General features: G+C 41.4%; 1 protein-coding gene across 6 annotated transcripts; it reads left to right on the forward strand.

Annotated features, from left to right (window-relative positions):
- Window positions 1-8: 8 nt before the first annotated feature.
- LOC110513878 (NADH dehydrogenase (ubiquinone) complex I, assembly factor 6) lies at window positions 9-15,448 on the forward strand. 6 transcript variants are annotated; one of them, XM_021593552.2, is made up of 10 exons: window positions 9-243; window positions 348-467; window positions 855-958; window positions 2,725-2,847; window positions 3,007-3,063; window positions 3,159-3,261; window positions 5,885-6,018; window positions 8,940-9,041; window positions 13,863-13,919; window positions 14,914-15,448. In XM_021593552.2, the coding sequence occupies exons 3-10, from the start codon at window positions 938-940 to the stop codon at window positions 15,040-15,042; spliced, it is 726 nt and encodes a 241-aa protein (XP_021449227.1). In that variant the 5' UTR covers window positions 9-243; window positions 348-467; window positions 855-937; the 3' UTR covers window positions 15,043-15,448. The 6 variants fall into 6 exon arrangements, 5 of the variants coding, with proteins under 5 accessions (XP_021449227.1, XP_021449229.1, XP_036828027.1 ...); XM_021593554.2 differs by having other exon boundaries at window positions 51-243; window positions 855-954; XR_005041731.1 differs by having other exon boundaries at window positions 239-467; window positions 855-954; window positions 8,945-9,041.
- Window positions 15,449-24,127: the final 8,679 nt, after the last annotated feature.

Below are 24,127 nucleotides of genomic sequence, written 5' to 3' on the forward strand. Positions count from 1 at the left end.
AGTCATATGACCCTGTCCAGGACAAGAGCACGTCAAGTTCTGTTTACTTTAGCTGCTGCAAAGGTCTACTATAAATGAAACTCTGACATACACAGTTGTAGCTGCTACATATTTTTCGCTAAATTACAACTAATTGTCTTCCTTGAGATAAATACTTTACCTAAAACGAGTGTTCTGTATTTAAAAGTACAACATAAAGCGGAACACATGAACTAGGGAGGAATACTTTTGTTGTGACACAAGGTAAGGGTGAAAGTTGAAGGGTATGTTGTGAACATGGCATCTGGCATTAGTTTAAAGCATGGATTATTAACCACAAAATGTTCGGTGTTTCACTCACTCCAAAGAAATATATTGCCACACGCTATTTGTATTCAACGACCTACCGAAGTAAAATGTATACGAGCTTCAACAAACTCTACTGCAGAATCTCGGCATAACGAAAAATACTGTATCGATATTGTGAGGTAAGTAAGCCAGTTTGCTAGCTAGCTAAATATGGCTAAATGGTATGACTAGCAAGCATCCTTCTAAGCACAAATTGCATGGGCCCCTCTGACTGGCTACATTGTACAGCTAGTTGCATGGTTGGGTTCAATTCCTGTTAATTTAGAAAGTAAACCAAATGCATTTAAATTCCAATTGTTCCTCGTTGAAATGCATTGAAGAGAATTGGAATGTCAGTGTATATACTGAATTGAAGTGGAATTGACCCCAACCCTGGCTAGTTATTTGTTTTTGTTACATGTGTTACTGCATCTAATGTTTTCATTTTGAAGAAGTTAGTCCACCACTAGCATTACACTTGACTTGTTTCAAATAATTTGCCTGTGTCCACTGCCTTGTTTCCCCAGGTCTCGGGACTATGACGGTTTTGTGTCCTCCCTGCTTCTCCCTGAGGATGCCCGGCGCTCCTCACTGGCCCTGAGGGCCTTCAATGTCGAGCTGGCTCAGGCAGGTATTCCAGAAAGTTCAGCACTGAGTGCCTTCAGAAAGTATTCATACCCCTTGACTTGTTCCACATTTTGTGTTACAACCTTAATTCAAAATGGATAATTATATATATATATTTTTTTTCTCACCCATCTGAACACAATACCGCGTGAAGACATTTTTGCAAATGTATTTACATTTAAATACAGAAATATCTCATTTACATAAGTATTCACAACCCTGAGTCAATACTTTGTAGAAGCACCTTTGGCAGCAATTACAACTGTGAGTCTTTCTGGGTAAATCTCTTAAGAGCGTTGAACACCTGGATTGTGCAACATTGGCCATTTTATTATTTTCAAAATTCTTCACGCTCTGTTAAATTGGTTGTTGATTATTGCTAGACAATCCCTTTCAAGTCTTGCCATATATTTTCAAGCACTTTTAAGTCAAAACTGTAACTCGACACTTTGACCTTGTGTTTTAGGTTATTTTCCTGCTGAAAGGTGAATTTGTCTTCCACTGTCTGCTGGAAAGCAGACTGAACCAGTTTTTCCTCTAGGATTTTGCCTGTGCTTAGCTCTATTATGTTTATTTTTATTCCCAAAAACTCCCTAGTCTTTGCCAATGACAAGCAAACCCATAACATGACACAGCCATCACCATGCTTGAAAATAGGAAGAGTGGTACTCATTGATGTGTTGTGTTGGATATCCCCAAACACAATGCTTTTTATTCAGGACATAAAGTTAATTTCTTTGCCACATTTTTGCAGTTTTACTTATTGCAAACAGGATGCATGTTTTGGAATATGTGTTCTGTACAGGCGTCCTTCTTTTCACTCTGTCAATTAGGTTAGTATTGTGGGATAACTACAATGTTAATCCATCCTCCATTTTCTCTTATCACAGCCATTAAACTCTAACTGTTTTAGTCACCATTGGCCTCATGGTGAAATCCCTGAGCGATTTCCTTCCTTTCCGGCAACTGAGTTAGGAATGATGCCTGTATATTTTTGTTGTTGTTGCCATCTACCAATAGGTGCCCTTCTTTGCGAGGCATTGGAAGACCTCCCTGGTCTTTGTGGTTGAATCTGTTTGAAATTCACTACTTGACTAAGGGACCTTACAAATAATTGTATGTGTGGGGTACAGAGATGAAGTAGTCATTCAAAAATCATGTTAAACACTTATTGCACACAGATTGAGTCCATGCAACTTATTATGTGACTTGATTATTACATCTTTAATCCTGAATTTATTTTTGCTTGCCATAACAAATGGGTTGAATGCTTATTGACTCAATACATTTCAGGTTTTTATTTTTTATTCATTTGTAAACATTTAGAAAAGCAATTCCATTTTGACATCATGGGTTATTGTGTATAAGCCAGTGAGATAAAAAATCTCAATTTAATCCATTTTAAATTCAAGCAGTAACGCAAAATGTGTAAAGAGTTGAGGGGTGTGAATACTTTCTGAAGGCACTGTATGAATATGTATATGCATATATTGGAAATGATGATACTATAATCCTCGGGGTGGTCATATGTCCAATACATGTCCAGAGCTAAGTGTTGATGTTCAGGCATGCTGTTGAAGATAATGCTGTTATGTCTAGAATAATACATCAACTTATAGACCTAGATATGAAGGATAACAGTGAGGGAATGGTCTAGTAAAGCGAGGCATTTTTCATGCAAATCTGTATGCCTAACAGTATAAACTTATTAATTGAAGATGTCTTCTGAAAGGAATTGAGAAAAGCCTCGCTTTTTTGTTTCTCTCCAAGGTGAAGGACTCTGTTTCCCAGAAGACCATAGGTCTGATGCGGATGCAGTTCTGGAAGACTACAGTGGAGGAAATCTACAGGGACGACCCACCAGTGCAGCCTGTCAGTGCAGAACTATGGAGGGTCAGTCTGGAGTAGATATCTTCTGTTTTTATTTTCATGAATACATCTGGCGGCTATCGCAGTCTACAGTATAACGTTTGGACTTTGCCATTAAACATAGTACATATCAAATGCATTGGAAAAGCTGTTTTAAATATCTTCAAATATCTCCTTTTGCAGGCGGTGAAGAAACACTACCTGACAAAGAGGTGGATGCTTAGAATAATCTCTGAGAGAGTAAGCAAATGTTGCTTTTTAGGTCATGGATTTGTGTGGGTTCAATTCTAGTTCTGTTTCATTTATTTGAAGTATGTCTCTACTGTTGCCAACAGGAGAAAGACATGGAAGACAGAGCTTATAGAAACCTCCAGGAGTTGGAGGCCTATTCAGAGAATACCCAGTCCTCACTACTGTACCTTCTTCTGGAGAGTTTAGGTGAGCAGGTGTATCTGTGTTTTGTGCTCGACTCCACTGACTGAAGAGAGTGTACAGCATGTGCATTGTTCTGTTCCCGAGGGGGAAAAAACATCTAATTTATATTCACAATTAACTTCCCAGTGTTCAAGTACCTCTTAGAAATGATGAGAATCGTGCTTGCAAATGCAGCACATTGACTAAATTGAGAAAGATGAGAATTGCAGCCAGCGAATGGAACATTGCCGGGAACTTTGTAATTGTGTCTTGTCTAATGATATCTTGTCCGCCTGGCATTGCAGAGCTCTTCGTGCATAATTGCACAACGGAAATGCCATCAGAATGAATCAATATAGCCACTGATCTCCTGTCTAGCCTTTCAGCAAAAATCTACAACAGAAATGACCCATTTCCACTCTACATTAAACACATTCTCAATAGATTCCATAGAGCCAAAGAAATGGATGACAATGACTCTGCTCCTTCCCTATTTGGAAGAACCTTGACAGGAACAGTCACATTATACTGTGTGTACGGTGCATTCGGAAAGTTTTCAGACCCCTTGACTTTTTCCACATTTTGTTACGTTACAGCCTTGTTTTAAAATGGATTAAATAAAACATTTTCCTCATCAATCTACACACAATTCCCCATAATGACAAAGTGAAAACAGGTTATTAGAATTGTTTGATCATTTGTTAAAAATAAAACAGAAATACCTTATTTACATAACTATTCAGACCCTTTGCTATGAGACTTGAAATTGACCTCAGGATCATCCTTGAGATGTTTCTACAACTTGGTTGTAGTCCACCTGTGGTAAATTCAATTGATTGGACATGATTTGGAAAGGCAAACACCTGTCTATAAAAAGGTCCCATAGTTGACAGGGCATGTCAGAGCAAAATCCAGGCCATGAGGTTGAAGGAATTCTCTGTAGAGCTCCGAGACAGGATTGTGTTGAGCCACAGATCTGGGGAAGGGTACCAACATATTTCTGCAGCATTGAAGGTCCCCAAGAACACAGTGGCCTCCATCATTCTTAAATGGAAGAAGTTTGGAACCACCTAGACTCTTCCTAGAGCTGGCCGCCTGGCCAAACGAAGCAAATGGAAACGGAGGAGAAGGGCCTTCGTTAGGGAGGTGATCAAGAACCTGATGGTAACTATGACAGAGCTCCTCTGTGGAAATGGGAGAACCTTCCAGAAGGACAACCATCTCTGCAACACTCCACCAATCAGTCCTTCATGGTAGAGGGGCCAGATGGAAGCCACTCCTCCAGTAAAAGGAACATGACAGCCCGCTTGGACTTTTCCAAAAGGCACCTCAAGTACTCTGACCATGAGAAACAAGATTATCTTGTCTGATGAAACCAAGGTTGTACTCTTTGGTCTGAATGCCAAGAATCACATCTGGAGGAAACCAGGCACCATCCCTACAGTGAAGCATGGTGGTGGCAGCATCATGTTGTGTGGATGTTTTCAGCAGCAGGGACTGGGAGACTAGTTAGGATTGAGGGAAAGACGAACAGAGCAAAGTACAGAGAGATCCTTTATGAAAACCTGCTCCAGTGTACTCAGGACCTCAGACTGTGGTGAAAGTTCACCTTCCTACAGGACAACGACCCTAAGCACACAGCCGAGACAATGCAGGAGTGACTTCGAGAGAAGTCTCCGAATGTCCTTGACTAGCCCGGACTTGAACCCGATCGAACATCTCTGGAGAGACGCTCCCAATCCAACCTGACAGAGCTTGAGGATCTACAGAGAAGAATGGGAGAAACTCCTCAAATACAGGTGTGCCAAGCTTGTAGTGTCATACCCAAGAAGATTCGAGGCTGTGATTGGTGCCAAAGGTGCTTCAACAAAGTACTGAGTAAAGGGTCTGAATACTTATATACATTTATTTTTAATATATTTGCAAATATTCCTAAAAACCTGTTTTTGATTTGTCAGTATGGGGTATTGTGTGTAAATTGAAGGGGGGGAATAACATTTAAATAATTTTATAATAAAGCTGTAACGTAACAAAATGTGAAAAGTCAAGGGGTCTGTAAACTTTCCTGAATGCACTGTATACAAAATAATGATTACTTGAACATGCAGATTGTTTTATGAGAGGAAGACTTAGAAGCTGGTCAAGCTGTATTCACTTGAGCGATTAATTAATTGGCATCATTTCTGCATTTCAAATACCTGCATTTCTGTGACTTGTTCGCATCTTCTCTTGTGGAATGTCATTATTTTGCCCCCCTCTGCCAAGGAACCTGTCACACTTGTTCCAGTCTAATTGACTAGAAGAGATGTCTGACTCAAAGCCTCAACCTATTTCAAGTACAGGGCACTCCGCATGAAAGCATTTCCCAGTTATTGATATCAAATGGGTGCGCTTCATTGTTATAAATTATGTGTACAAGAGAACAGTGGCTGCTTAATGTTAGCATGGTCCTAGTCAATCAAAAACGGTAACTAGGTTTCTGAGGTAAACTAGAAGACAAATTCTTCTTGTACCTAGACAGCGCATGTTTAATTCAGTAGAGTTTAGTAATTTGTTTTAAAAGTGGTGCAATGATTTAACTTGTATTTATTTTTCTGTCTTCCCTGATTCCCTTTGTGTGTGTGTGTGTGTGTGTGTGTTTGTCCAGGTGTGAAAGATGTCCATGCTGATCATGCTGCCAGCCACATTGGTAAGGCCCAGGGGATTGTGACATGCCTAAGAGCCACGCCCTACCACAGCAGCAGACGCAAAGTCTACCTACCTATGGACATCTGCATGCTGGTGAGTGACCATATCTGCAGCAGAGGTATCAAAATGATGACTTTCCTGCTGGTGACGTGTTGTACAGATGGATGCTACACTGCCATTCCAGATACACACACACACACACACACACAGGCCTTTGTGACATTATATTCCTGCTAGACCGGTTTGGCATTATCAACACAGTGAGGGTTTGTGTCACTACTCCAAATGAAGTATGCCAGAGGCACAGTTCTAATGAAACCCCATGACAAATGCACTGGCTGTAGTTACAAGTCAAATTCACAGCCTTTGTCTGATCCATCTGTCAACAAGGCCTCTGAGCCACAGCTGGAGTGACAGGGGACTGTGTGCAGCTGATTTATGATGTGACTTCAGGAGATGTTTTTACCGCTACTAGTCCAGTGTGTGTGACAGTAGTGACCTCTTCAGGTTTATGGAGACCTCCAGGTCATTTGCCGATCACTATTGTTTTGACACCTGGGGTGCTACTGTAACATAAAGGTCTAGTCCTGAGATGTTACATTTATACAGGCTTTGGCAGTGGATCCTCTGTATGTTCGTGTTTTGTTGTTTTGCTCCCATTGCTTGACAACAGCTTCTAGCCTAGCTAATAACTTGCAATTCCAAGCTTTATTTTATTCAAATAGTATTGAAGTTACCTGACTTGATTGTTTAGTTTGTCAACAGACACCGACCGCCTTGTGCTTTTGGGCAATACAAAATCTCATTGTCCTCATATTATTGTTAAACTAAACTCAGCAAAAAAAGAAACGCCCTCTCACTGTCAACTGCGTTTATTTTCAGCAAACTTAACATGTGTAAATATTTGTATGAACATAACAAGATTCAACAACTGAGACAAACTGAATAAGTTCCACAGACATGTGACTAACAGAAATTGAATAATGTGTCCCTAAACAAAGGGGGGTCAAAAATCAAAAGTAAGTCAGTATCTGGTGTAGAGGTCGACCGATTATGATTTTTCAATGCCGATACCGATTATTGGAGGACCAAAAAAAAAAAGCAGATGCCGATTAAAAAAAAGAATTATATATATATCAAATATTATAATAATATTTGTAATAATGACAATTACAAGGTGACAAGGTATAAATCTGTCATTCTGCCCGTGAACAAGGCAGGTAACACACCGTTCCTAGGCCGTCATTGAAAATATGAATGTGTTCTTAACTGACTTGCCTAGTTAAATAAAGGTGTAAAAAATTTTTTTTTTAAATCGGTGTCCAAAAATACCGATGTCCGATTGTTATGAAAACTTCAAATCGGCCCTAATTAATCGGCCATTCCGATTAATCGGTCGACCTCTAATCTGGTGTGGCCACCAGCTGCATTAAGTACTCCAGTACATCTCCTCCTCATGGACTGCACCAGATTTGCCAGTTCTTGCTGTGAGATGTTACCCCACTCTTCCACCAAGGCACCTGCAAGTTCCCAGACATTTCTGGGGGGAATGGCCCTAGCCCTCACCCTCCGATCCAACAGGTCCCAGATGTGCTCAATGGGATTGAGATCCGGGCTCTTCGCTGGCAATGGCAGAACACTGACATTCCTGTCTTGCAGGAAATCACTCACAGAAAGAGCAGTATGGCTGGTGCCATTGTCATGCAGGAGGGTCATGTCAGGATGAGCCTGCAAGAAGAGTAGGAGGATGTCTTCCCTGTAATGCACAGCGTTGAGATTGCCTGCAATGACAACAAGCTCAGTCCGATGATGCTGTGACACACCGACCCAGATCATGGCGGACCCTCCACCTCCAAATCGATCCCGCTTCAGAGTACAGGCATCGGTGTAACGCTCATTCCTTCAACGATAAACACGACTCCGAACATCACCCCTGGTGAGACAAAACCGAGACTTGTCAATGAAGAGCACTTTTTGCCTGGCCTGTCTAGTCCAGTGACTGTGGGTTTGTGCTCATAGACGACTTTGTTGCCGGTGACGTCTGCGGAGGACCTGCCTTACAACAGGTCTACAAGCCCTCAGTCCAGCCTCTCTCAGCCTATTGCGTACAGTCTGAGCACTGATGGAGGGATTGTCCTGGTGTAACTCAGGCAGTTGTTGTTGCCATCCTGTACCTGTCCCGCAGGTGTGATGTTTGAATGTACTGAATGTACTGATGCTGTGCAGGTGTCTCACAATGCGGACATTGCAATTTATTGCCCTGGCCACATCTGCAGTCCTCAAGCCTTCTTGCAGCATGCCTAAGGCACTTTCACGCAGATGAGCAGGGATCCTGGGCATCTTTCGTTGTTGTTTTTCAGAGTCAGTAGAAAGGCCTCTTTAGTGTAACTGTGACCTTAATTGCCTACCGTCTGTAAGCTGTTAGTGTCTTAACGACCGTTCCACGGGTGCTTGTTCATTAATTGTTTATGGTTCATTGAACAAGCATGGGAAACCGTGTTTAAACCCTTTACAATGAAGATCTGTGAAGTTATTTGGATTTTTATGAATTATCTTTGAAAGACAGGATCCTAAAAAAGGGACTTCTTTTTTTTGCTGAGTTTATATCAAACTAAACTCCTTATTTGTGGAATAAGATTACGGTTAACCGTTTTATATATATTTTTTGCTGTCAAACTATCCAACTTGTACTCAGTTTCTAAACAACTTCTGTCTATCATGGGGTTGACGGCTACAGTGCTGTAAACACCTCAGGGCAGCCTGAGGCCATAACAATTTTTAAAGGAGAGAGAACTGAGATCTGACAATCGCTATACATACCGTGAATAATGAAGATAATTATCGAGAGCTTCACTTTGTTCGCCCCGTTAGAGGCCATATGCTATCAGCATGAACAATTGGTTGGCTTGGCTAGAATAGTGGTTTGAAGGAACAAATCTCCTGTGTGAATAAGAGGTGTGAACAAAGGTGTGTGTGTGTGTGTGTGTGTGTGTGTGTGTGTCTGTCACCACCAGCACAGAGCCTCCCAGGAGGACTTCATCCGAGGAAGCCGGGAACAGAATGCGAGAGATGTGGTATATGACATTGCCAGCCAAGCCCACGTACACCTACAACACGTACGTAACCTGATGACATTAGGACAGTGTTCCTCCAATGTTATTTGGTGGGCTGTTCTTGCCGAACAGATTTACTGCTTGATTTGATTCAATTACATTTCGACATTTGCAGGGCTCTGATAGTGTATTCTCATGTGGGTTCAGTCGTTTTCTCGAATGGCTACTACAATGCCTTTTTTTTACCTGTACAACACATACAGTGCCTTGCGAAAGTATTCGGCCCCCTTGAACTTTGCGACCTTTTGCCACATTGCAGGCTTCAAACATAAAGATAAAACTGTATTTTTTTTGTGAAGAATCAACAACAAGTGGGACACAATCATGAAGTGGAACGACATTTATTGGATATTTCAAACTTTTTTAACAAATCAAAAGCTGAAAAATTGGGCGTGCAAAATTATTCAGCCCCCTTAAGTTAATACTTTGTAGCGCCACCTTTTGCTGCGATTACAGCTGTAAGTCGCTTGGGGTATGTCTCTATCAGTTTTGCACATCGAGAGACTGAAATGTTTTCCCATTCCTCCTTGCAAAACAGCTCGAGCTCAGTGAGGTTGGATGGAGAGCATTTGTGAACAGCAGTTTTCAGTTCTTTCCACAGATTCTCGATTGGATTCAGGTCTGGACTTTGACTTTGCCATTCTAACACCTGGATATGTTTATTTTTGAACCATTCCATTGTAGATTTTGCTTTATGTTTTGTATCATTGTCTTGTTGGAAGACAAATCTCCGTCCCAGTCTCAGGTCTTTTGCAGACTCCATCAGGTTTTCTTCCAGAATGGTCCTGTATGTCTCCATCCATCTTCCCATCAATTTTAACCATCTTCCCTGTCCCTGCTGAAGAAAAGCAGGCCCAAACCATGATGCTGCCACCACCATGTTTGACAGTGGGGATGGGGTGTTCAGCTGTGTTGCTTTTACGCCAAACATAACGTTTTGCATTGTTGCCAAAAAGTTCAATTTTGGTTTCATCTGACCAGAGCACCTTCTTCCACATTTGGTGTGTCTCCCAGGTGGCTTGTGGCAAACTTTAAACGACACTTTTTATGGATATCTTTAAGAAATTGCTTTCTTCTTGCCACTCTTCCATAAAGGCCAGATTTGTGCAATATACGACTGATTGTTGTCCTATGGACAGAGTCTCCCACCTCAGCTGTAGATCTCTGCAGTTCATCCAGAGTGATCATGGGCCTCTTGGCTGCATCTCTGATCAGTCTTCTCCTTGTATGAGCTGAAAGTTTAGAGGGACGGCCATGTCTTGGTAGATTTGCAGTGGTCTGATACTCCTTCCATTTCAATATTATCGCTTGCACAGTGCTCCTTGGGATGTTTAATTGTTTGTTGGTTAAGGGCTTGTAAGTAAGCATTTCACTCTAAGGTCTGTCTACCTGTTGTATTTGGTGCATGTGACAAATACAATTTGATTTGATCCTGCAGCTCATCCTCCTGATTCATCTCTATCCCAAAAGGTAGATGCTCCCCTCATCTCTCCCACTCTTTGGAGTGAATCCAAAACAAGCAAAGCAAACAGAAGTTTCTCTGCTTTGACCCAACTTCGAGCAAAGGCACTGAGTGGGAGCTTGTAATTGTACATTCATATACACTACCGTTCAAAAAGTTTGGGGTCACTTAGAAATGTCCTTGTTTTTGAAAGAAACACATTTTTTGTCCATTAAATAACTTCAACTTGATCAGAAACAGTGTAGACATTGTTAATGTTGTAAATGACTATTGTAGCTGGAAACGGCTGATTTTTTTTATGGAATATCTACATAGGCGTACAGAGGCCCATTATCAGCAACCATTACTTCTATGTTCCAATGGCACATTGTGTTAGATAATCCAAGTTAATCATTTTAAAAGGCTAATTGATTATTAGAAAACAATTTTGCAATTATGTTAGCACAGCTGAAACTGTTGTGTTGTTTAAAGAAGCAATAAAATTGGCCTTCTTTAGACTAGTTGAGTATCTGAAGCATCAGCATTTGTGGGTTCGATAACAGGCTCAAAATGGCCAGAAACAAAGTATTTTCTTCTGAAACTCAGTCTATTCTAGTTTTTAGAAATGAAGGCTACTCCATGCGAGAAATTGCCAAGAAACTGAAGATCTCATACAACACTATGTACTACTCCCTTCAAAGAACAGCACAAATGGACTCTAACCAGAATAGAAAGTGGGAGGCCCCGGTGCACAACTGACCAAGAAGACAAGTACATTAGTGTCTAGTTTGAGAAACAGACACCTCACAAGTCCTCAACTGGCAGCTTCATTAAATTGTACCCGCAAAACACCAGTCTCAACGTCAACAGTGAAGAGGCTACTCTGGGATGCTTTTCTTTCAAAAACAAGGACATTTCTAAGTGTCCCCAAACTTTTGAATGGTAGTGGTAAGTCAAAGGTAATTGATGAGAAAGGCTGCGTTTGCCCTGTGGGCCTGGGGATGGTACCTTGCAAGAGGGACAGACTTCAGTTGTTTGAACTGGTGATGCACACATGCGTCTCATGCATACGATACTAAAGGCACATTATTTTTGATCTCCACAATCTCAAATCAAGCATACAGATCCGGATACACATAGTTGAGTAGGCTATGCCATCTCTTGATGTTGATACCAAGACAAATTCAAAACATAGGTAAACACACCGCTGGCAGATCTCTAATATGGAGTGGTTCATAGCAACGCAATTTCACTCCAGGCCTGGCCCCACTGTTGCTGCTCTGGGATTGTGCTAATTAGCAGCAGGAGCTAAGACTAACATAAGCACTGGGGGGAGGCTACAGGCAGGGAGGGAACACGGGCTCACAGTGATCTGTGCATTAGCCACCTAGCCCAGAGAGCTAACACTATTGACAACAGGTGATATGGAGCCATGGAGTATAGGGCCTTATGTGCCCCTGCCTGGGGGGGGGGGTGGGGGGGACATTATTTTGAGACATATTAGCCCTGTTAGTGAGGCCTCACTGCCTACTGCCATGACGACAAGCTTCAGCTGCAGTCAAGAGGAAGATGAGACCTAGAGCCATGCCTGAGAAAGAAAGAAAAGAAAGAAGAAAAAGAGATGAAGGATTGTGTCAGGGAAATAAATCATAGGGAGTTAGGTTAAGAGAAAGATAACATCTTTTTATCATCATTTATTTTAACATCAAAAACTGAAAAATTGGGCGTGCAAAATTATTCAGGCCCTTTACTTTCAGTGCAGCAAACTCTCTCCAGAAGTTCAGTGAGGATCTCTGAATGATCCAATGTTGACCTAAATGACTAATGATGATAAATACAATCCACTTGTGTGTAATCAAGTCTCCGTATAAATGCACCTGCACTGTGATAGTCTCAGAGGTCCGTTAAAAGCGCAGAGAGCATCATGAAGAACAAGGAACACACCAGGCAGGTCCGAGATACTGTTGTGAAGAAGTTTAAAGCCGGATTTGGATACAAAAAGATTTCCCAAGCTTTAAACATCCCAAGGAGCACTGTGCAGGCGATAATATTGAAATGGAAGGAGTATCAGACCACTACAAATCTACCAAGACCTGGCCGTCCCTCTAAACTTTCAGCTCATACAAGGAGAAGACTGATCAGAGATGCAGCCAAGAGGCCCATGATCACTCTGGATGAACTGCAGAGATCTACAGCTGAGGTGGGAGACTCTGTCCATAGGACAACAATCAGTTGTATATTGCACAAATCTGGCCTTTATGGAAGAGTGGCAAGAAGAAAGCCATTTCTTAAAGATATCCATAACAAGTGTTGTTTAAAGTTTGCCACAAGCCACCTGGGAGACACACCAAACATGTAGAAGAAGGTGCTCTGGTCAGATGAAACCAAAATTGAACTTTTTGGCAACAATGCAAAATGTTATGTTTGGCGTAAAAGCAACACAGCTCATCACCCTGAACACACCATCCCCACTGTCAAACATGGTGGTGGCAGCATCATGGTTTGGGCCTGCTTTTCTTCAGCAGGGACAGGGAAGATGGTTAAAATTGATGGGAAGATGGATGGAGACATACAGGACCATTCTGGAAGAAAACCTGATGGAGTCTGCAAAAGACCTGAGACTGGGACGGAGATTTGTCTTCCAACAAGACAATGATCCAAAACATAAAGCAAAATCTACAATGGAATGGTTCAAAAATAAACATATCCAGGTGTTAGAATGGCCAAGTCAAAGTCCAGACCTGAATCCAATCGAGAATCTGTGGAAAGAACTGAAAACTGCTGTTCACAAATGCTCTCCATCCAACCTCACTAAGCTCGAGCTGTTTTGCAAGGAGGAATGGGAAAAAATTTCAGTCTCTCGATGTGCAAAACTGATAGACATACCCCAAGCGACTTACAGCTGTAATCGCAGCAAAAGGTGGCGCTACAAAGTATTAACTTAAGGGGGCTGAATAATTTTGCACGCCCAATTTTTCAGCTTTTGATTTGTTAAAGTTTGAAATATCCAATAAATGTCGTTCCACTTCATGATTGTGTCCCACTTGTTGTTGATTCTTCACAAAAAAATACAGTTTTATATCTTTATGTTTGAAGCCTGAAATGTGGCAAAAGGTCGCAAAGTTCAAGGGGGCCGAATACTTTCGCAAGGCACTGTACATAATCATTTAATGTTGATGAATACTTGTAACTTTGTTTTATTGTAAGCTTCAAGTTAATTAAGGCTTGTTTGTACACAAGGAATTTAAAAGAGAAGCTGAAGTAGTCTGAAATTTAGTAGCTACTGGTGTTTTTATATGCACGTCCATCTCTGTTAAACGGAATATAGCTTTATTAGCCTGTGTTAGTCATTTTACTCAGTTTGAACCTTTTTGTCTCCACAGGCCAGATCATTCAGCAAGAACATACCAGCTTCCGCTTTCCCTGCCTTCCTCCAGACAGTGGGTTGTTGTTGTTATTATTATAAGAATGATTGGGTTATGTTACTGGGTTATGTTGTGGTCACTGTGACTGACGTAACATCATGAAAGGGGATATATTTACTAAAACGTTGACCAAAGACAAGACTGAACTACGGGGCTTCTTTAGTCCTGGCACCAGGGAAGAGACCAGGTCTGCGTATTAGTTTCTCTTCAAGTTCTCTTGTCATTTGTTTTTTAATGAATCCTCCAGTCATGTTCATCTGAACCTAGGTAAGGAGGAGCAGCCATCTTGAATGATCCTTTCTCTTCCTCAGCCACCTCCCAATATCCTCACATGGCTGTCTGTCTAGCCTAATCTCCCTCATCACAGCACGCTCCCCATCAGGCCTCAGACACAGCTTTTACTGCTCCAATTTAAATCGCACCTGACAGACCAGCAAGGGACTGCATTATGGGCTCTTACCACTGGCACTCTCAAAAGCAGTCTGATTCCCACAGAGAAGGGGCATGAAAGAGCGCAAGAAAGGAAGGGCAGAACATATTAACCAGAGGCTTGAGAATGAGGCCCAGGTGAAGAATTTGAGATAACACACGACGCGGGGCATTTGTCTATGTTTTGAAGGGTGGATGGTCACAATGCTTGAGTGCTCCAACCAGCAGGGGTATGATGGTAATTAGAGAAAGAGAGAGCATTAATCCACTCAATTCTGTGTTCCTCTTTTATCCTCTCCATCCAGGACAATTTCCACAAATAGGATGCTCTATTGCTGCTGGTGCTATAACTATGTTAATCTGTTCTGATGCCTTAAAGGCTCTTTCCTCTCAGATGCTGAATCATATCATATGTTTTAGGCCGGGCTGGCTTTGTGTATCTAGGGCAAAGAGGAAGCACATTCCTGAGCTCTGAGATGACGCTCACGCTAGCTGCCACATGTAGAGAATAAGGACTGACACACACACAGGTGTGTTGATGCTGTGGATGCTGTTTCCCTCTCTCTGGCTGCTGTTCTAGGTGGTGCTGGAGGACTACCTTCAAAGGGTGCGGCGGGTAGACTTTGATGTGTTCCATCCCAGCCTACAGAAAAGAAACCCACTGATCCCCATCCAGCTCTATTTCCGCTCCTGGAAGAAGACCTATTGACCTGTATAGTGGGACCTTATCGTTTGCCCTATTGTAATTTATACCAGGTTTAAACATCCGGTTTCCCAAAGTCCTGCTCTCGTATGTTGGTTTCTAAGTAGACCAATCTACAACAGTGGATTTCAAGAGACTTCCATCTATGATGTCAGCACTCCCCAGAAAATGATTCTGATTTAAAACATACCTCTGCCATCTAAACCAGTTCACCTGTGTTATTCCCTGTTGTAGACTAGACAGCTGAGGACCACAGACAGAGATTATTGCAAAGCAATAACTACAGTACTGGAGACTGAACTGATGCCCTGATATATTTCATATTTTCAGTAATAAATCGTGTAGCCATGTTGATGGTCTAAGTGTTTTCTCTTCTTTTTAAAGCTCTTCAATAAAGATGTCACAACCATAATAACAGTTATGTATATCATTCTGAATTGTGATGACATTTAAGAAAATATAGAGCTTTTTACTTGACTTAAGTGTGAATATCACTGTCCATATTTGCGGCACAAGCTGTATACATTCACAACAGCTTTTACCAGCACAAAATGATATGGTACTGTTGCTCCTGACAACCATTTACAGCCAAAGTAGGATGCAAGTGTATAATTAGCATAGTGCTTAGTTTACCAGAAAATGTCCGCCTCCAGTTGATTGTTTTGATCTGGACCAGATGCCAGGTTGTGGAGTTGAAAAGAAAAGGGCCATTTTGAACTGTTTATGTACTTATTTGGTTTTATTCTTCAAAACCATGAAACGCTAAGGCTTCACCTTAAAGATTGTCACAGAGAGGGCCAGGTCATTCACCCAAGTTAGTTTGATTATTTATTTAAATAATGTATTTTATTTATTATAGTATGTATTTTCCTCCCTGTTATGAATCGTTCCAGACCCTGATGATGCCCTCTTCAGACTAGGCTACCCTAGCCCTTCTGCCCTTAACAGAAGGGAAAGTCCTCCCATCCCACTTTTTCTGCCTGTTCTCAATGTTGCAAATAGCTGTAGCCTTCCAACGATTCATTGGGTTTTTTGTTCCCAAGCAACCCTCTGTGCTACTTCTGTCCGCTTAAGGTTGTTTCTTATACATGCAAATACCTGTGGCCATTCGTTAGATTGCCATGGTAGGATGAAACATCAATCTTGATGCAGTCAATGGACTACTGATAAAATGAAGTTGGTATCATTCACTTGAAGCAACCCAGTGAAGTCCTGGACAAGTGCCATGTTTTGATGAGAAGTGCCTTGTACTTCTAACGGGAGAGACGGCGAGAGGGCGAACGCGACTAGAAGAGAGACATCCAGGATCAAAGGATATTTGATAGGTTGGTTTAAACCTTCACCAAAGATGAGCGAGCATCGTCAGAATTTATTTATGTTTTTCGTCGCCAAGCCTGTGATGGCCAAAATACAAACATGCACACAGGCAGGACTCAAATCAAATGTACCTTTTCTTTTGAACCAAGATACCAGTGTGTGATGGCCAGTCAGTTCTCTATAGTACTGTCTCTTTCGGAGAGAGAACACGTTGGTCTCATCCAATTGAAGATTCTCCCCACTGGGCACAGACGTCTGTTCCACATGGGTTCAGCGTTATTTCGTAGAAATTATGTGGAAACGTTTATTCAACCAGTGTGTGCCCAGTGGGTCAGAATTAAACCAACTTGATTGTCGCCTCGCTGTTTGACTTCCTGCATTGTGCCGATGTGTCCTCTTGAAAACAATTTGTTTAATAATGTAGGAATGATGACTTTGTTGTAAAGGAAGTGACCTGCAGTCTGAAGGGTGACCTATAATATGCTTAGGAAAGATTTTTCTTCCAGTAGATGCCACTTTTCTTGTCTAACTAAGTATTGCTAGAATGTCAGTGGGGTGGTTCAAGGCTAACTGAACTGTGTGAACCTAGAACGATTGGTGTAGTGGCACTGCTGCTGGTACAAAGCATCTGGTCCTGTTATACTTCAAAGGAGGAGAGAACCAGGTATGAGTTATCAAGTCCCCAACTAGAATGCTAATGATCAAGCGTCATTAATTGGTCGTATTATGGTCTGTTGCTATGGAAACCTGCTCATCTTTCCAAGACTGCTAAATTGTGTCAACGATTAACACAAAGACTTGTGTTAACGATGTTAATTGTTATTCTAATTAAAATAGGCACACTAATCCAGGAGATGTTGACCTGTGGTCTAGAGGTACAACTTAAATGCATCAACATGATGCCAATTTTACCTTTATATAACCATTTAGTATCTAAATGCAGAATTGCATTTGACGGGATTGTCAAGCTAAATTAATTGCTGTGATGCATAACATATTTCGATTAAATTAAAATTGTGTGCTGAACCCTACGGGACTTGACAAGGTTCCCTGTCTAGTCAAAAGCCTACTAATTCCATATTGCAGGAAATATAGGTCCATCCAAGCTCTCGATCCATTCCGTAATAAACAAAAATATAAATGCAACATTCAACAATTAAAATTGTTTTACTGAGTTACAGTTCATATAAATTCATTAGTCTCTAATCTATGGATTTTAGATGACTGGGAATACAGATATGCATCGGTTGGTCACAGATACCGTAAAAGAAAAAGGTATCTGTTGTGACTACCATTTGTCATTTATCTCTTGAGCTGTCTGTATCCTACTGACTGGTGTTTCTTTTATTTAAGACACTTAATATGCTTCTCTGCATCTCTGATAAAAAAATCTGTGTAAAAGATTGAAAGGAATGTGAGTCTTATCTAGTACTTGTTTAGTAATTGCTTGCTTTTCAAAAGTCTACCAACCTTGCCAGCAGGCATGCCAGCCAAGATACAGGTAACTGCCAAAATAATGGAAACACTTGAGTAAATGAGGGTTACAATATATATTGAAAGCAGGTGCTTCCACATGTGTGGTTCCTGAGTTAATTAAGCAATTAACATCCCATCATGCTTAGGGTCATGCATAAAAATGCTGGGCAGGCAATTATTTTTGCTATTATTTTGGCTACCATGGCTACCATTCTCATAGGATGACAATGCCTCGATCCACAGGGCACAAATGGTCACTGAATGGTTTGATGAGCATGAAAACAATGTAAACCATATGCCATTGTGGTCTCAGTCACCAGATCTCAACCCAGTTGAACACTTAAGGGAGATTCTGGAGTGGTGCCTGAGACAGCGTTTTCCACCACAATCAACAAAACACCAAATTATGGAATTTCTCGTGGAAGAATGGTGTCGCATTCCTCCAATAAAGTTCCAGACACTTCTAGAATCTATGCCAAAGTGCACTGAACCTGTTCTGGTGGCCCAACACCCTATTAAGACACTTTGTTAGTGTTTCCTTTATTTTGTCAGTTATCTGTAGTTGGACAAGCTAGCTACTGTAACTTGATTGATAGCCTGAAATGGCTTCTTGGTAGCTAGTTATGAGGTTGGCAGATAGGTTTCCATTTTGGGCTAGCTAAAGCCAACTTCATAAAATGCTAGGTAGCTAGTAGTATTACAGAAAAACAACACTTAAAAAAAAATCAAATATTAAAACAGGACAAATCTGAGGTACCCCTGTGCCCTTTATGGGCATGACACCTCTGTATATGAACATTATGCCCAGTCACACCCAGAAACATAGACAGTTATCTAATTCTGTGGGATCTATTGGGACTGCTGAAACCAACATTGAGAAAGTGTCTGATAGGAAACATTATCATATAAAGTGTGAAGAACAAGGAGTTAGGAGTAACTAGTAAACAACTCCTGCTGTTCTGTTCAACTTCTTCAAAGGAAGTGGTGGGTGAGTAGGGAGGCTCCTGATGCTTACCAACTTGAAAAGATGCACGATGGCTTCTGCCCTGTGTGTGTGCGCGTGGGGGCAGACTGGTTAATAACTAATTGGAATTTTCACGACGGATCCAGAGTCATGCCAGATACATTCATGCCAACTTCAGATTGAAGACCTTTTTACTGCCACATTCCCTCAGCAGGGTTGCATAATGAGACAAGAGAGGGGAAATCATCAGAGAAGAGTATGCTGGGAATAGATAATGGAATGAACTGAGTTTATATTTTCTCTCGTCAAGTCCACTATTCACATTTTAGCCTTTGAAATTGCTGGCAGGTAGAGATAATGAACATATCACCCATACCAGTCACAGGAGTTCTGTTGCTTCAAGCAGGTCCAAATAAACTGCATACTCAGGCCCTAGACATGTTTACATGAACGCAGTTTAAAACATCTGGTCTCCTTCTGTAAATAGTATTTTGATGAATACATGAATCCTATGTTATGTAGCATAAGAATTATATTTCTGACTTATCCTGCTGGACACACTGTTCCGGGTTTCGATTCAATAAGCCCTTCGGTTTTTATGGAGATTACAAAATGTATCTCTCGGAAATACTTAATACTCCCTGGTTCCCCCACAATAGATGTTTACTGAGGAGCTGTAAAGAACTAACTCTTAATCCACCTGAAAAGCCCTCCCACATGCACAGAAAAAAAAACACTACAATCCTTTTAGCCATAGATTTGAGGTACTTCTTAAAGCAATTTCTCCTCTTCTATTATTTTCCATGGCAACCTACTGTAGATGTTATTCTATGTCATTACTGTGATGTTACATAAGAACCTCAGGGTTGTATGGGTTTATTCAGAGAACTTGGGAATTTCATGAAGTTCTACTGTTGCGTGGTTTACTGGTTGGAAACACTTGGTTAACATTATGGACTTGATGTAGCCTACAAGATAGAAATGACAATCACAACAACCGTCTGCTGAATATACTGTAAATAACGCTGAAGGAGACTGCATGCTAAATCAAACGCGTCAAAAAAGCGGCAACCGAATCAGTATCATTAAAATGTCATAACAACTTGCTGAGAAAGACAGAAATATCAACTTTACACCCCTTAGTCATGGCATCTTGCTTCTCAGATGTTCATATCTAGAGGCAATTACATTAGTAAATAGAGAGAAACATGGGGAAATATAGTACATTGTTTTTTATAAGCACTGGACACATACACCAAGTCCCTTGAAATGCTAACAGTCTTTTGTCATTTAGGAGTGTCAAATGAAGAAATGGAAATACCCTATGACTGGATGTGCTCCTTTCATTTGCTCTGAGGTTATGAGTGTAATGAAAATGGATCTGCGTTCTGATTATTTATTTTTGTCACCCAGTATGCCTACTTTTCACATAATTGTTGTCCAAGTGGACTTCACCCCATTGTAACACTGTATGTGATAGGCTGTGAAAGTGCTTGACAGAAAGCTCAAATTTTCTTTTTGAACTGTTACCCTTTTTAGCTCGTGTGAATAATGTAGAACCCTGCAATGGCCTGCTATAATCACTTTATGGCCTGCTTTAATCACTTTAGAGGCTACTTCTTGATAACCAATTTGTTCTTATTTTTCCAGTATCAACATGAAGCTCATCGTGGTTAGGCTAGTTAGCTAGGCTAGTTATAGCCATGGATAATGAAGGAAGAGTGGAAAACAAAATAATGACATGAGAGAGGGAAGACAAATGCCTTTGGACTCTCTTAGATTAAGGTCAATCTTATTCACTCAGCTGAAGAAAGGACAATTCTTCCCATCATTTGTTTTGCACTTTACATTTTAAAAGCTTTTATTGAAGTGAAGTAAACATGAGCATTTTCATGTAAACAACAAAAGCAATAATGCCTGAAGTCTGAGGTATGTCAGCGCCATGGATATACAGTATACTGAAAAAATATATATACGCAACATGCAACGATTTCAAGGATTTTACCTAGTTGAAGTTCAAATTAGGAAATCTGTCAAATTGAAATAAAAAATGTGGCCCTAATCTATAGATTTCAAATGACTGGGCAGGGGCGCAGCCATGGCTTGGCCTGGGAGGGCATAGGCCCACCCACTGGGGAGCCAAGCCCAGCCAATCAGAATGAGTTTTTCCCCACAAAAGGGCTTTATTACAGACAGAAATACTCCTCAGTTTCATCAGCTGTCCGGGTGGCTGGTCTCAGACGATCCCGCAGGTGAAGAAGCCAGATGTGGAGGTTCTGAGCTGGTGTGGTTATATGTGATCAGCGGATGTGAGGCCGACTGGACGTACTGCCATATTCTCTAAAATAACGTTGTAACCAAAAATATAAAGGCAACATGTAAAGTTGTAAAGTGTTGTTCCCATGTTTCATGAGGTGAAATAAAAGATCCTAGACATAGAGAAATGAACATTAAATGATCTAGCAACAGCTCTGGTGGACATTCCTGCAGTCAGCATGCCAATAGCACGCTCCCTCAAAACTTCAGACACCCGCGGCATTGTGTTGTGTGACAAAACTGCACATTTTAGAGTGGTCTTTTAGTGTGACTTTCTTCCTTACTCCAGGTGTAGTACAAACAATTAATAAATAACCTGTCTTTGTTTACAATGGGTCTAAAGAGAGGGGAAGCTGACACAAACTCCAAATAACCTCAACGTTCCTTACAATAGCTATTATTCACATTTGCAGTTGGTTTTCTTTTAAAATAGCTAACAGTGGTGATGATGTTTTCAAGATGATGATTCTTAGTTTTTGCCACAAATGGGAAGACGGACAACAAAATCTCTATAATGTTTATGTTGCTATTCGGGGGTCTAGAAACATATATGGAGGGAAAGTACAGAGGGGCCCGCCGGGCACTTCAATCCGGCCCACGAGACATTAAAATATATATATAATTTTTTTTGATCCTTTTTTTACAGTCTTGTCCCATTGCTGCACCTCGAAGGTTGAGAGCCGTGCGTGCTCTGAAACACGACCATGCCAAGCCACACTGCTTCTTGACAATGCCTGCTTAACCCGAATGCCAGCCGCAGCAATGTGTTGGAGGAAACACCGTACACCTGGCGACCATGTCAGTGTGCATGCGCCCCGCCCGCCACAGGAGTCGCAAGAGCGGCATGGGACAAGGAAATCTTAACCTTCCAAACCCTCTCCTAGCCTGGATGACGCTGGACCAACTGTGTGCCGCCTCATGGGTATCACAGTCACGGCCAGCTGTGGCACAGCCTCGGATCGCACTCGGGTCTGTAGTGATGCCTTAGACCGCTGCACTACTTGTGATGCCCGCAAATTGATTTTAACAAACAATTGATCCCCCCCAAAAATGCATCCCTCCGTTGAATTGTAACGGATGTGAAATAGCTAGCTAGTCAGCGGTGGTGCGCGCTAAATAGCGTTTCAATCGGTGACGTCACTTGCTCTGAGACCTTGAAGTAGTGGTTCGCCTTGCTCTGCAGGGGCCGCGGCTTTTGTGGAGCAATGGGTAACGATGTTGTTGATGTGTGCAGAGGGTCCCTGGTTCGCTTGTTACAAAAGGTACAAAAGGCGCGCGTTTCTCCCCCCAAAAAGGTTTCCGCGCACACACGCTCCTAGATCTATGAAGTGAAATGAGGAGAGACCTTTAAACGCACAGCTGGCGCACTAGTGGGGGGCGACGAGCATTTTAAATTGCGCGATAGCGCTCATGTGAATGGTCAGCCGCCGCGACAAAGAGCCTGGATATCAGAGAAGAAACTCATGACTGCAGCTCCGCGGAGCCATAATCCTCAAAACGAAATTAAAGACAGGTTTACAAAAATCCCAAATCTGCTCAAGATTACCACTGACAACGTTTGAATATTTGCTCCCTGTGTGTATGTGCGTGCACGTGCGCACGAGTTGTACGAGTGCGTAATCAGAGTGACAATGATGACACGGCTTGCCTATAGGTCACCTACAACAGGACAGACGCATTACACATCTTCATCATCATCATCGTATTTATTCATTTTAGGCTACCATTTTAATATCCAACTACTATAATGGCTGCACAAAACAAATTCATATGCTGCCATGTTCTTGCTAATGGTGAGATTGACCCTCTGCGCCCTCACACGCCGCTCTACCCCAAAGTAGCCTATCAGAATGAGGTGAGGTGTAGCTCCCGCTTGTGATTATGGTGTTAATTGAAAGTGCAACTTCCACCCATCTGAACAGGCTCCCTAAATTGTATTTGTAACAAAAAATACATGTATTTTTAATAGAGAACACATTGTGTCGATAATACCACATATTTGAGCAAGTGTAGTACACACAGTTTACACGCAGACAAGTGTTGCTGACAAAACAATCATTTCACAAAATGGCTAAGTGTGCGCTGAAGATGACATAACCTAAGACACAGCTGCTATACCATCATATTGGAAACGTGTTATGCTTTTATGATGTCATTTGATTTTTTTTTTATTGTTGGACATAAAAGACTGTAAAAACACCAGCAAAGCAGCTCCAAGTGATTTTCATTTTTGGAATCTGTTCCAAAGTATTCAAAAACAAATCTGAGAGATATACAATGAGTAGGAAAAACATTAAGAACACCCCATTCCATGACATAGACCGACCAGGTGAAAGATATGATAGTTTATTGATGTCACTATATTAAATCCACTTCAATCAGTGTATATGAAGGGGAAGGGACTAGTTAAATAAGGATTTTTAAGCCTTGAGACAATTGAGACATGAATGGCACACATACACAATCCAGAGGGTGAAAGGACAAGACAACAAATGTAAGTGCCTTTGAACGGGTTATGGTAGTTGTTGCCAGGCGCACCGGTTTGTTTTATTATGTTCAACTAACCAAACGTTCAAGAAAAAATCTGCCTGCGGCTGAACCTAGTTGATGATCACTGCCCGAACATGTGTGTGCGTAAAGCAACGATCACGGAGATACCATAACCTAGCATTTCTCTGTAGGATGCTTTTCTTTCGTTATGATAAAAGGTACCAAAGACAATGTAATAAGTCCGTCATTTCGACATGTACACATATGTCGAAATAAAATTAAGACAAAATGTCCACAGTTTTTGAGGTCTTGGTGACATTATTGATTTGGGAAGGAATCAAAAGCTTGTGCGCGCGCAGCCTAAACTTCTGGTCTCTCACGCTGTATATTATAACATTCCAACAGCTATTCGTAGTCAGTATCCAAAAAGCAAAAAGCGAAAAGTTGCACCATTCGTTTCCAAGAACATTTCCCACGACAAAGACAGCAATGGGGGTGAAGGATGCCGTAAAAGCCAGCGTTAAGGTC

The sequence above is a fragment of the Oncorhynchus mykiss genome, chromosome 3 (genome assembly GCF_013265735.2).
Source record: "Oncorhynchus mykiss isolate Arlee chromosome 3, USDA_OmykA_1.1, whole genome shotgun sequence".
Taxonomy (NCBI): Eukaryota; Metazoa; Chordata; class Actinopteri; order Salmoniformes; family Salmonidae; genus Oncorhynchus; species Oncorhynchus mykiss.